At 43.4% G+C, this 15,297-nt stretch overlaps 1 protein-coding gene across 1 annotated transcript in view; it reads left to right on the top strand.

Moving 5' to 3' along the window:
- The window catches only part of nup210 (nucleoporin 210), a 144,170-nt gene that overhangs the window by 31,975 nt on the left and 96,898 nt on the right, over positions 1-15,297 (top strand). Inside the window, exons 12-14 of the mRNA XM_080732510.1 lie at positions 125-280; positions 627-840; positions 7,191-7,336. Of these exons, the coding sequence (XP_080588636.1) occupies positions 125-280; positions 627-840; positions 7,191-7,336 (516 nt within the window). The remainder of the gene's footprint in view (positions 1-124; positions 281-626; positions 841-7,190; positions 7,337-15,297) is intronic.

Genomic DNA, 15,297 nt, shown 5'->3' on the forward strand with positions numbered 1-15,297 from the left:
TCAATAGCTGAAGTATAAAATAATTAAGGCCCCTCCACCTTGGCCCTAGTAACTCAGTCCCAATTTTCCCCCCTTGTGACGCCCCTGTGTGTGCAGCAAACACTAACCGTGTTTCCTCCACCAGGCCACCGGGGGCAGCGGAAACTTCAGCTGGTCGTCCTCCAACACGGCCGTCGCCACGGTGACCGTGAAAGGAGTGATGACTACCGTGAGCGACACGGGCGTCAGCACCGTGCACGCTCACGACGTGCGCAACCCCATGCACCACAGCCACATGAAGGTGAGTGAGCCCCTCTGCTGTTCTTCAATTCAACTGTGTTGTTGTGCCGCACTGCGGGCTGCTTTGTTCTTAACAGCATGTCTTTTTTTTCTTCATATCCATAATTATATGGTTATTATTATTGTTTTCTCTTTTCTTTTTTTCATATCTTTCTTACGATGCAGTGTTTATTTGGTTATAAATGTTCCGCCCCAGGATAATGAATATTGGGGATATTTTGATTATCACGATAATATCGCGAACAGCGATTTCTTTGGTCACAATCGTGACATGGAAGTCTTCATATCGTCCCCATCCCTAGCGATTATGACGATGATAATAATGGACCACTTCTCCCTGGTCCCAGGTGTACGTGGTGGAGCCCGTGGCCATGGACTTCTCTCCCTGCGCGGTGGAGGCCAGGGTGGGCCAGGTGCTGGAGCTGCCCCTGAGGATCTTCGGCTCCCCGGTGGGGGGCGACGGGGAGGACGGGGAGGAGGACAGGCTCATGCTGAGCGACTGCTCCCACGTCCACCTGCAGCTGGAGCAGGAGAACCAGGGTGTCTTTGAGCTGCTTGATGGTGAGTCGTAAGCCAACAGATTAATACCTCCCCTTCTATTAAATGTCTATTCCAGGGGTCTTCAACAAGGTGGGTCCGGGACCCCTAGGGGTCATCAGAGTTACTACAGGGGGTACTTCAAATCTTTGAGTGATAGAACGTTTTCTTCTCCTTTTTTTTTATTTAACCACTTGAAACCCAGTGTCCATATTCTGAGAACTTTCTGCGAGGTGTTGTGAGCTTGTAGATCGGCTATTTTTGGCAAAGAGGTTTGGTGAAGAGTACAGAGTGAAAGGTCAAGTTTATTGAGTCCAAAATACACTGGTGATTGTGCTGTCAAACAATGAAACTATATGGAATCTAGTGTTCTCTGGAATCGGGTGTTCACTCTGTATAGCCAGTAGGAAGCTTAGAAACATAAGGCGCTTTTCCACTGCAAGGTGGAACCAGAACTTTCAGGAACCAGAACCTATTTTTTTGGTTCTGGTTTTGTTTCCATTGCGAACGGTCCGGTTCCATACAAGGTTCCTGGAACCTCCTGGAACCTTTTTTAGGTCCTGCTCCTGATGTAGAACTAAACTTGAGTTCTGGGAACCTATGGGCGGGGCCAGCAGCGCTCCGGCTCTCGATTGGTCGAGCAGAGGTAACTACACCGAGGAGAACGGGGAGAAATCTCTCACAACACAACAGCGTCATTTTTAAAATCCTATTCCGACAGACAGAAACACGGAAACACTATATGGACGCGACGCCAGACGACAGCCACGACACATTGGTCAAGTGAATGTGATGATACAGGCTCTTATTTGTGTCTGGGCGGGAGAAGAAAATATCCAGAAGGAGCTAGAAGCATCCGTTCTAAATGAAAGGATTTTCAAACAAATTCCGTCGGCGTCGTCTTTCTGAAATGGGCGTCGAGTGCACAAGCAGACAGACACGGTGCCAAGCACAAATAAAGAAAATGTACGTCGATAGATCGACAACAAACTAAAACAGTGGAGATAAGCATTTCTACATTCGCCCGTCCATTGGTGACTCGAGTCAGCACTCAGCTGTGTTCAGGACACGCCTGCTTCGTATTGTGTGTGTGTGTGTGTGTGTGCGTGCGTGCGTGCGTGCGTGCGTGTGCGTGTGTGAGAGAGAGACACGCTTTTTTTTCCCCTAGAGCAAAGGCAGCGTACCAGCTCAGTACAGTTAGCAGCTTGTTTGAACGTTCTATTGTTTTTTATTTTATTTTTATATCCAGAAAGTATAGTAACTAAAGACGTATTTCTTACATACAGCTGTTATTTTAGATTTTAGATTCCCAAATGTGCTGCTGTTCAAATGACCAGCTGTTTTGTCTCAGCCAAATCAGGCTGACCAGTTGAGCTTCCCGGTTGGGTCTGGTTATATGGAAACAAAAGCAGAACTTGGTTCTGGATAATCTGGAACTTCACGGGTTCTTGAAAGTTCTTGGTTCTGGAAAGTTCTGGTTCTGGTTCTGGCTTGGCCCTGCAGTGGAAATACGCCTATAGCCTACTTTATAATTAATTTTAAAGTGAATGTGACCATGATTTACCAAACGCTTATCATGATGATTTAAAAAGTACTTTAAACTAGTGATTAAAAACATAGTGTTTATGGGAAGGTTTACTAAGATAATAAAATCATGTGTAAAGTTCGCCAAATCCTCATAGACTTAACATTGAGCTTCAGTAGAAGGGTGAAATGGTGACATCTGCTGGGCCATTAACTGGAACAACAGCCTCAATGAGAACTTGGGTGTGGCTTCTTTTCCAGCGAACAAAACGTGCCGCTTGGCAGGGGTGTCGCATCAAATTCTGGGCCCTGGGTACAAGCATTCACTGTGCGGGCCCCCCATGAATGTTCTTCATAGGGGGAGGTTGTTTAACCCATTTAGACTGGAAACGCATTATTATGTATTATTTTGCGCTTTAACTATTGAAAAATACCAGATATACAAGCTTAATGCAAGCTTGTAGATCTGCTATTTTTGAGAAATCGTGAAAAATGATAATGAATATTTCAAATCCTATGTTTCTATGTTAGTGGTGCTCAAACTTTTTCATGTGAAGGACCCCCAAAATGTTAAAAAATGCATATATTCAAAGATTTGCACACATTTTCACAACTTTTCACAATCTCGCAGTGAGCTTGTATATCTGCTATTTTTCAATAGCTAAAGTACAAAATGAATAAGGCCCCTCTACCTTGGGCCCTAGTAACTGAGTCTCACTTTTTCCCGCCCTTGTGACGACCCTGCCGCTTGGTGTGTGCGGCTGTGCACCCACACCGCAGCTACACGGCAGCGCTCTGGAAAACGGTCTAATGGTTTTAATAACGGTTTCCATGTTTGAATGGGTTAACTCTGTAGAGATGGTTGGTCAAGTCAGATATCATGTTTATTGAGTGTCAAGCTAAGATGAATCAACCGCTAACGGTAACATTATCTCTGTTTATGTTGCAGTCAATTAGTATAATAATGTTATAATATACATCTGTGTGAAATCACCTGTGGTTGGGTTTCCTCCCAGTCAATTATAGCCTGTTAAATTGCAGCCCATTATAAGAATGTTGTTATTTAAAGGGGACGATTATACACATTATGAAATCCTTATGTGATAAATTAACACCGAAGAGTGTCTGTACAAATGGAACTAGGTGGACCGGTAAGGGCATTAAATCGTAGCCTATTATAGGAATAAACAATTGATATACCCTATATTATGCCGTATAATTGGCCTATTATCACAAACGAGAATGAGAACTCATCCCCCTCCCCCTCAATCTAAATATTACTTTGATTGCTGGGATTGGTATAGCCATAGCTTAGAACAATGATACTCAAACTCCACTGCAATTTTGACTGGCCCATCAGCTAATGTCCTCCAAGTCACACATCCAACAAGCTTTAAACTGAGCAGATTGGACCTTGCGTTCCCGAGATAATGGCCAAAACATCTTGAAAGTGCCCAATGAAATCATATCGGTTATCGGTGACTGACTGTCCCCTCTCTCGAATCGGTTATCGTATCGGATACAGAAAAAGCCCATCAGTCGGACACTAATTATAATGAGCGTTAACGAGGACCAATTATATGAACATGGGTTGGAAAAAAAAGAGGAAGTGGTTTAACCCATTCAGGCCTAAAATTATTGAATGCTTTAACCAGTGAAAAATAGCAGATCTACAAGCTCACAGCGTGGCACCGAGTGCCGCGCTGCGAGCTTGTAGATCTGCTATTTTTGAAAAAGTCGTGAAAATGTGTGCAAATCTTTGAATATATGTATTTTCAAAGCGAACGTTTGTAACTCAAATGTTGCTTCTGGGGGGTCCCTGGAACTAGATATTTTGAGATGGGGGTCCGTGGCCAAATAAATATCATTTTGGGGGTCCTTCGCATGAAAAGGTTTGAGAACCACTGACATAGTAGTCGCTCAAGAACAGACTAACTGAGCTCCAGTTAAGTGAAAAGGACCTTTTCTTTGACGATGGCTGGCCAGATTGCTGACATAGAAACTTAGGTTTTTCAAAAAATCTTAGAAGGATTCAAAAGACACTTTTAGAATCGGGTCAAAATTCTAATTTTCACGATTTTTCAAAAATAGCAGATCTACAAGCTCGCAGCGCGGCACTCGGTGCCGCGCTGTGAGCTTGTATATCTGCTATTTTTCAATAGTTAAAGCATAAAATGATGAAACACAAAATGTGTACCCGTTCTACATGGGTTAAGGATTGAAAACATGGGATTAATGAGCAGGGGCAGCGTTATGGTCATGTGGAATATTGTGTATAAAGAACCCCCCCCTCCCCCTCCCTCCACGCCATGTGGGTTTACACACTATGGATGTTTTCAATACATGCTCCTCCCGAGAGGGCTTTCTTTAAGGCTTTTACATTGGCAGTACAAATTCTCTTATCTCTCGGGCAGAAGTGCAAGATCTATGAGTTTTCATTCTGGTGTGTTGCATTATGAATTAGATTATTGTGCTACTGTAACCTGCCCGGGAACTGATGAATGAGCCCCCCCCCTCCCCACCTCCGCCCCACATCTGCAGTAGAACAGTTAGTGGTCCTGTGTGGCCCGTTCAGTCTTTATTTGGTACTGTGTCATAACCACATTATTCCTTTCCGTCTCCATCCGTAAATTATCTCTGTCAACTAAAAACCAAGCTTCAGACCTCCCCTAAACAAACTCATAGGAGTACTTTTCTTCCTTAAAGGAGTACGGTAGTTCAACAAAACATGACTTTTCCCGTCAATTATACACCCCATGAAGCCCTGGCACAGAGGAGGATGATCACTGGCATAAGTGTGAGGGGGAGGATTTGTCTTTTAAAATAAAATATTAAAGACAATGTCAGTTAAATATAAAGGTTCCTCACATCTTGCAAATGACATCCTGCACATAATTCTACACTCAAACTCTGAACTCCGACTGGGGAGGGAGTCTGGGGGATAGTGAGTTATGTCTCAGAGTATAATGATCATTACATTCTGGTGTGAAAGAAAATAATTCAGAAGAAGTAGTGTTGGAAATGTTTAACTCAGCGGGTGCCCACGAGGGGTCTACACGCCAATCTCTTTGATGTCTCTGGAGGCCCACGACGCGTTGATGTGTTTACTGTATTTACAGTATTAACTTTAAATCTCACCGTTTGGTTGGGGCTGCACCTGGATGTAGCCCATTAGCCGCTAGTCGCTTCGAGTCGACGCTGAGAGCATCGCGCGGCCGTTTTTCTCCGTATACTCCAATGCATTTCCCCATCTTTAACGCCCTTTATCTCTGATGTTTGTTTTATGGCTAAAACTGTGGCGTGGTGCGGCAAAATGTCCAAATTTTGATCGGCAATGAACAGCTATGATCAACACTGGCCCATACAGTAAGTTACACAATAACATCCTGTCTGCGCTCATGTGACCAAGTGACGTCATGACTCATGCATTGACGCAGCAGGGCCGGATTCAATACAATGGTGGTGGGCCTGGGCAGCAAGAGGGGATAAATGGGGCAATCCAGGGGCACCCGATGTGTTAATTTTGATTGGTGTCATAATTCAACTTAATGTTGATATGGCCCACTGACTACTAGTAAGACGCCTCAGGGTGACAAGCGACCTCGTCCTTTTGTCACTTGTCGCGCCACAGGGATGTGGACATCAGGGCTGTGGACATCAGGGATCTCCATATATGAACATAAAAGGGATTTGTTCCCCTGGCATCACAGGGATCTCCATATCTCCATATATGGGCATAAAAGGGATTTGTTCCCCCTGGCATCACAGGGATCTCTCTAACAGGGCATCATTAATATTGATGACATCAGGGAACTCCATATATGGGCATATAAGGGATTCTGTTAGTGTGACATCACAGTGACATCAGATCATGATGACACATTTTTACGGTCTATGGGTTTGGCCATAGAACAATGTGTACACGTCTACACGGACACGGACAAGCTGTGACATTCAATCAAGAAAATGAAAACATGGCACTTAATGTCTGAAAGTTTTCCGGCCCCTGAACTAAAGGCTCTGTAAAAGAAAACTCTTATCAGGAGACCAAAAGAGGAAAGAAAACGTAAATCTCTTTTGTACATTATTGTTGTGTTCATTTTTCATGCTACAGTATGTCAATGAATTGAATACCACATTATGGAAACAACTCCCCAGGACTTTTTTTTGTTTTATCCTTTTAGCTTTAACCCATTTAGGCCTAGAATTATTGACTGCTTTAACCAGTGAAAAATAGCAGATATACAAGCTCACTGCGAGCTTGTAGATCTGCTATTTTTGAAAAAGTCGTGAAAATGTGTGCAAATCTTTGAATATATGTATTTTCAAAGCGAACGTTTGTAACTCAAATTTTGCTTCTGGGTGGTCCCTGGAACTAGATATTTTGAAATGGGGGTCCGTGGCCAAATACATATCATTTTGGGGGTTCTTCACATGAAAAGGTTTGAGAACCACTGACATGGTAGTCTCTCAAGAACAGACTAACTGAGCTCCAGTTAAGTGAAAAGGACCTTTTCTTTGACGATGGCTGGCCAGATTGCTGACATAGAAACCTGGGTTTTTTCCAAAAATCTTAGAAGGATTCAAAAGACACTTATAGAATCGGGTCAAAATTCGAATTTTCACAATTTTTCAAAAATAGCAGATCTACAAGCTCGCAGCGCGGCACTCGGTGCCGCGCTGTGAGCTTGTATATCTGCTATTTTTCAATAGTTAAAGCATAAAATATTGCGTCATAATGTGTTCAGGCCTAAATGGGTTAATATTTTGATGCACTATGTGATGTTTTACATTTCTCACTAATAAAGTATTCAATCTCCCCTCTCTCTCTCTCTCTCTGCCCCTGACAGAGAGGATGGGTCCGGGCGAGGGCCACTGCAGTGTGGTGCGGGCGAAGGCCCTGGCGTCTGGGTACACGGCCCTGAGGGTCAGCTACAGCCACGCCAACGTCCACCTCAGTGCCAAGATCACCATCGCTGCCTACCTGCCCCTCAGAGTGAGTCTGGATCAGGGCTGTCACAATTATTACATAATTAGTCCATGGGCCATACGAGATGTCGGTATCGGAAAGGTGGCAAAGGTTATCATGCATATTTTTGAAAAGCGCTATATCTGTAGATTATATTTTGGTATGATAACCCTTTCTGAGACACAGCTATATTGGTGTTATCAGCCGCAAGAGTTGGTGTCCCATTAACTTTACATTACAGGGAAAAAAAGCAAAAAATGAATCTGCTTTAAATAACTAGCAGTCAAACTAGGGGGTTTTCATGATTCTAAATCCATTGCAAACATCTGTTTTGGATAAAAAACATTCATTGGGCTAAAACGGCCCCCACAAAAGTGTGAAAAGTGATGACTGATCACTTTTCATCACTAAACCATAGTCTTGTGGGGCAGTTTTTTAGCCCAAGGAATGTTTTTTGTGCGAATGTTTTTCAGATGCTTGCAATGGATTCAAGCGATGCGATGTGTTGTGAGCTTGTAGATCGCATTTGTTGGAGGCCAGTGAGGAGAGCGTTACAATAGTCAAGTTTTGATATGACAGATGTCTGGATGAGGAGCTGGGATGACTCCTGGGTGAGGAAGGGTCTGATTCTATGGATGTTATAGAGTGTGAACCTACAGGACCGGGTGACTGATGCAATGTGTGCCTTGAATGATAGCTGGCTGTCCAGGACCACACCAAGGTTTCTAGCAGTTGGAATCGAAGTCACCAATGCATTATCTATGGAAATTGTGAGATCTTGCATGGGGCAAGACTTAGCTGGGAAGAAAAGCTCTATTCTTGTCTGGGTTAAGCTTGAGGTGGTGGGCTGACATCCACTGTGAGATGTCGGACAGACATGGAGCAATGCGTTCTTCCACCTGGGTGGCAGAAGGGGGGAAGGACAAAAACAGTGTCATCAGCATAGCAGTGATGACGTCACCATCATCACCATTAACAGCCAATGAGGGACCAGCATTCTTCATGATATGGAAATCTCCATATATGGTCAACATAAAAGGAATAAAACACACAGACATCTCCATATATGCGCATAAAAGTGACCTTTTCTAGATTTAGGAGCGGATAGTAAGGCTAAAAAAAAACGAATTTCCTTAAAGCGGGGTTTATCAAATGGGGTAAATGTATCCGATCAGTCCAGTGATGTCTTGAGATTAGCTGTTGGGAGATAGACAGACAGACGCAACCTCATGGCTTCTGTGTGGATCTCTGCCGTCATGGTGATGATGTTATATTGATGATGTCACAGCCAAATTGCTAAAAAATGGGACGGCCTGCACAAATCTGCATTCCTAGGCTTGCACTGCAACGGTTTGTGTTGTGTGTGATGTCAGACCTAAGCTCCTGGTCAGCCTACATAAGGCGTGAATTGTCTTTAGACTCACTCCATCTCAGTGCCAGGTGTTGGAGTTATTCCTGAGGAATCTTCCTGAGAGACAAAGAAAGAGACAGGAGGGGAAGAGTCATTAAAACTCTTCACAGTCCATTTATAGCAGCAGATTTGATGATGGAAGGACGGAGTGAGCCCCAGAATTCCAATACTCAGACCTCCTGTTTGGAGGGTCCATATGCCTGCGAGAGCCACAACAACCTCCACTGCCAAACGCTGAGGAATGAACAGATCACCTCAGCAGCCTGTCGGCAAATTAACTGCTCTGTAACCAACCAGAAACAAGGAGACGCAGATGAACCAGCATCTAACAGTCATCACGAGTTTAGCAACACTATAACTCAACCAGGAGAAGGAAGGACCAATCAGCTGACGTACACAGGAAAGAATACCTACATCTGTAAACAGTGTGACAAGAGTTTCAGTGAATTAAGTAATCTGAAGACACACCAGCGTATCCACACTGGAGAAAAACCTTACCACTGTAAACAGTGTGACAAGAGTTTCAGTACGTTAGGTAATCTTACGACACACCTGCGTATACACACTGGAGAAAAACCTTACCACTGTAAACTGTGCGACAAGAGTTTCAATCAGATAACTCATCTGAAGACACACCTGCGTCTACACACTGGCGAAAAACCCTACTACTGTAAACATTGTGACAAGAGTTTCAATGCGTCATGTGAACTGAAGACACACCAGCGTATCCACACAGGAGAAAAACCTTTCCATTGTCAACAATGTGACAAGAGTTTCAGTAAATTAGGTAATCTGAAGACACACCAGCGTATCCACACAGGAGAAAAACCTTTCCATTGTCAACAATGTGACAAGAGTTTCAGTAAATTAGGTAATCTGAAGACACACCAGCGTATCCACACAGGAGAAAAACCTTACCACTGTAAACAGTGCAACAAGAGTTTCAATCATTCAAGTCATCTGAAGACACACCTGCGTCTACACACTGGCAAAAACCCTTACCACTGTAAACAGTGCGACAAGAGTTTCAATCAGGCAACTCATCTGAAGACACACGAGCGTATCCACACTGGAGAAAAACCTTACCACTGTAAACAGTGCAACAAGAGTTTCAATCAGTCAAGTAGTCTGAAGACACACCTGCGTTTACACACTGGCTAAAAGCCAGCAAGGCCACCAAGGACATTGACTGCCTTCTCCAAGCTGAATGGACAGCACTTCAGTCAGCTGCAGGATGTCACATTGACTCCTGAATACAGTTTGGAGGGGGAAAAAGCTAGAGACGGTTAGTACTGCTCAAAAACCAAATTGATCTAGCAGTTGGAATCGAAATCACCAATGCCTTATCTATGGAAATTGTGTCAAGAAGAGAAGCTCTGTCTTGTCTGGGTTCAGCAGTGATGACGTCACCATCATCGCCATTAACAGCCAATGAGGGACCAGCATTCTTTGTGATATGGAAATCTCCATATATGGTCACCATAAAAGGAATAAAACACAGAAATCTCCATATATGGTCACCATAAAAAAAGAATAAAACACACAGAAATCTCCATATATGCGCATAAAAGTGACCTTTTCTAGATTTAGGAGCGGATAGTACGGCTAAAAAAACGAATCTTACAATAAATGCGAGACATCTCTGTGAGTATGTATGTAATATGTAATCCGCGTATCTCGAGAACCGTTCGTCCCACCGGCTTCAGATTCGGCACGCGCGCTCCCCTCCGCGGCGCGGAGTGCAGTGCCGGGCCTCGGCCCGACCCGATGTGCGGTTTTCCCGAACCGGCGCGAAACGTTCGGAATCTCTGTATGCGGAGATGATTGTTGACATTAGGCTGTTTCTGAGGAAACCGGCGCAAGCGCTGATTCATTGTGATATCACATCATAAAAGGCTCTGACATTACGTACGCCACATGAGTCAACAAAAAATGCCATGGTTACATATTGAATGTCATCAGTATGACGTGTTCTGATGTTCATATATGGGCTTAAATGGACACAGGGAAACATATGTATGGCCTGTGTCCATATATGACAACAGGTATAGTGGGGTTTGCATTAAAGGGGGAACCGGCACTGTGTCTGCAACACAGTCGGAGGCACAGACAGATACAGAGATCTCCATAATGGTAATAATGGGACTGACAAACATATACAGAGATCTCCATATATGGGCATTACATGGATGCAGACAGACAGATACAGATATCTCCATATATGAGAATAAATGGACACAGGCAAACAGATGGTCAATACGGGTCCTACAGAGATCTCCATATATGGGCATAAAATGGACGCTTAGAGACAGATAACTCCATATATGGGCATAAATGGACACAGGCAAACAGATGGTCAAAACAGGTCCTACAGAGATCTCCATAAATAGGCATAAAATGGACGTAGACAGACAGATATCTCCATAAATGGGCATAAATGGACACACGCAAACAAATGTTCAAAACGGATCCTATGACAACAGGTATAATAAAGGGCGGGGCATTCATTCCCTATTTACATTGTTCCCGAGTTGGCCAGGTCGCCGACAGAGCTTCTAGTTTGATATAATCGCAATTATTTTGTGATAATCGTCATAATCGTTTCCATGTTGAAAAATGTTTATATATGTTCAAACATTAAAAACATAGTGGAAATAGCAGATCTACATGCTCACACCATGTCGCGATTCGACGCGTTGTGAGCTTGTAGATCGCATTTGTTGGAGGCCAGTGAGGAGAGCGTTACAATAGTCAAGTTTTGATATGACAGATGTCTCGATGAGGAGCTGGGATGACTCCTGGGTGAGGAAGGATCTGATTCTATGGATGTTATAGAGTGTGAACCTACAGGACCGGGTGACTGATGCAATGTGTGCCTTGAATGATAGCTGGCTGTCCAGGACCACACCAAGGTTTCTAGCAGTTGGAATCGAAGTCACCAATGCATTATCTATTAGTGATGTTACTAGGTTTTCAATGTAATGGGTCCTGGGACCCACAGGTGGTCATTCAAATGGGTCCCAGAAAAGTTTTATGAGTCCTCAATATAAAGTTTACGCACGCAAAATGTCGTCGGACGTCGGTGGAATCAAAACATTGACGTTTCTATCGCCTGTTTAAGACTTTCTACGTGGATTTTATTTGTGTTAACGTAGGGTAAAGTAGGATGCTTTCACCCATGAACAATGGTGGTGTCTGTGGAATTTCTTTTTTTTTCTTCTTTTACCGGGACACGGTAAATTATTTTAACATGGACTCCAATGGAGGCGCATCCCCGGGACCCCAGGACCATGACATGAATGAGTCCCTGGGTGACTTGAATGAGTTTTTGATGCGGGATGCGCGATATGGCGATAATTATCGTCTCGACGATACAGCTTTGCCACGATATGCCATTTCAGAGTATCGTTTATCTCGTGATACAAACAGTCATACAGAAAAGACTCTGGATACAGCGAGTGCATGTTCTATGAGTCGCAGCTCTATTGCTTAATTTATACTTCTATAGTACGGTGGTGTAATTCGCCAAAAAGAACAGATCTACAAGCTAACAACATGTCGCGGCTCAACGTGTCATATAGCTTGAGGATCTGTCCCTTTGCTTTCACGGCCCCGCCCCCGGGCAGCACGCAGACAGGCAATGAGTGTCTACACTCTACAGTTACTGGCCGGAGCACCGAGCGAGCACGGCACACTGGTCCAAGATTTACATTCACTTTCACGGGACTTTGTAAAGCAGTGATGCATCTTGCCTTGCATTCTTTGAAGCATATTTTTAATAATGGATGCATTAAACTAACAGGACGGAAACTACTTTATCCGTCCTGCTATCGCTATCAGCCATCTCACTGCAAAGCACTCCACAGCTGTGTGTTCTGGCAGTATTGATGAGGTGATTTAGATCGCCTTGTAAACCCATGCTTCTGTTTTTATTAACTACAAACAAGTAGCTATTTGCCGCTATTTGTAAAGTGCTTTGTTTGTTATGCTTTCGTTGATGCATGCGTGTGTCTCGCGGTGAAATCGTCGCGTCTATTTCGCGTCTATTTCATAATTGGCTTAGTTATAAAACCATGCCATTATTGTTAGTAGAAAAGCTAAAAGCTAGGATGATAACTGTATTGTAAAATACGGAGTAATTCTGTAAAAAGAAAGCTTGTATCATAACAAACTTACTGACTTTGGTTGGTCGTAGGGTAATTTGTTTTCCCGCAAGTTTCAATGGTAAGGCATGGGTTGTTGTCAACCTGTGGGTCAAGACCCCCAGAGAGGTCCCGAAATGATTTAGCCAAATTGTTTTGAAAATAGCCTATCTACAAGCTCACAACACTCAAAAACATTTTAAGGGAACCCATAAAACATTTCTGGGACCCATATGAATGACCTGAACCATCATCACACCAACTAGTAAATATTTTGAGGTAAAAGATTTTAATTGTTTAATCAAAAATTAAATATGTTATCATTAAAAAAAATCATAGATTAGACTATCTATCTGCAGCAATAGAATATCTGTGTGGGTCTAATAATCATAATAAACCTAAAAACTCGCATAAAACGGTATCGTGATAATATCGTGTATCGTGATACAGCATGAAGAGTATCGTGATAATGTTTTTTTTCCAGTATCGCCCACCCCTACACTGATCTATGGAAATTGTGGCAAGACTTAGTTGGGAAGAAGAGAAGCTCTGTCTTGTCTGGGTTCAGCAGTGATGACGTCACCATCATCGCCATTAACAGCCAATGAGGGACCAGCATTCTTCGTGATATGGAAATCTCCATATATGGTCATCATAAAAGGAATAAAACAGACAGAAATCTCCATAAGCCTATATGCACATAAAAGTGACCTTTTCTAGATTTAGGAGCGGATAATATGGCTAAAAGTCCAGTGGTGTCTTGAGATTAGCTGTTGGGAAATAGACAGACAGACACAACAGCATGGCTTCTGTGTGGATCTCTGCCGTCATGGTGATGATGTCATATTGATGATGTCACAGCCAAATTGCTAAAAAATGGACGGCCTGCACAAATCTGCATTCCTAGGCTTGCACTGCAACGGTTTGTGTTGTGTGTGATGTCAGACCTCTGCTCCTGGTCAGCCTACATAAGGCGTGAATTGTCTTTAGACTCACTCCATCTCAGTGCCAGGTGTTGGAGTTATTCCTGAGGAATCTTCCTGAGAGAGACAAAGAAAGAGACAAGAGGGGAAGAGTCATTAAAACTCATCACAGTCAATTTATAGCAGCAGATTTGATGATGGAAGGACGGAGTGAGCCCCAGAATTTCAATACTCAGACCTCCTGTTTGGAGGGTCCATATGCCTGCGAGAGCCACAACAACCTCCACTGCCAAACGCTGAGGAATGAACAGATCACCTCAGCAGCCTGTCAGCAAATGAACTGCACTGTAACCAACCAGAAACAAGGAGACGCAGATGAACCAACATCTAACAGTCATCACGAGTTTAGCAACACTATAACTCAACCAGGAGAAGGAAAGACAAATCAGCCGATGTACACAGGAAAGAATACCTACATCTGTAAACAGTGTGACAAGAGTTTCAGTCAGTCAGGAGACCTGAAGAGACACCAGCGCGTTCACACAGTGGAAAAACCTTTCCACTGTCAACAATGTGACAAGAGTTTCAGTGGATTAGGTAATCTGAAGACACACCAGCGTATCCACACAGGAGAAAAACCTTACAACTGTAAACAGTGCGACAAGAGTTTCAATCATTCAAGTCATCTGAAGACACACCTGCGTCTACACACTGGCGAAAACCCTTACCACTGTAAACAGTGCGACAAAAGTTTCAATCAGTCAGCTCATCTGAAGACACACCAGCGTATCCACACAGGAGAAAAACCTTACCACTGTCAACAGTGTGACAAGAGTTTCAATCAGTCAAGTCATCTGAAGACACACCTGCGTCTACACACTGGCGAAAACCCTTACCACTGTAAACAGTGCGACAAAAGTTTCAATCAGTCAGCTCATCTGAAGACACACCTGCATCTACACACTGGAGAAAAACCTTACCATTGTAAACAGTGTGACAAGAGTTTCAGTCAGTTAGAAGACCTGAAGAGACACCAGCGCGTTCACACAGGAGAAAGACCTTTCCACTGTCAACAATGTGACAAGAGTTTCAGTGAATTAGGTAATCTTAAGACACACCAGCGTATCCACACAGGAGAAAAATCTTACCACTGTAAACAGTGTGACAAGACTTTCAATCATTCAAGTCATCTGAAGACACACCTGCGTCTACACACTGGCGAAAAACCCTACCACTGTAAACAGTGTGACAAGAGTTTCAATCAGGCAACTCATCTGAAGACACACCAGCGTATCCACACTGGAGAAAAACCTTACCACTGTAAACAGTGCAACAAGAGTTTCAATCAGTCAAGTAGTCTGAAGACACACCAGCGTCTACACACTGGAGAAAAACCTTACCACTGTAAACAGTGCAACAAGAGTTTCAATCGGTCAAGTAATCTGAAGACACACCAGCGTCTACACACTGGAGAAAAACCTTACCACTGTAAACAGTGCAACAAGAGTTTCA

Source organism: Nannobrachium achirus (assembly GCF_963921795.1).
Source record: "Nannobrachium achirus genome assembly, chromosome: 9".
NCBI classification, from domain to species: domain Eukaryota; kingdom Metazoa; phylum Chordata; class Actinopteri; order Myctophiformes; family Myctophidae; genus Nannobrachium; species Nannobrachium achirus.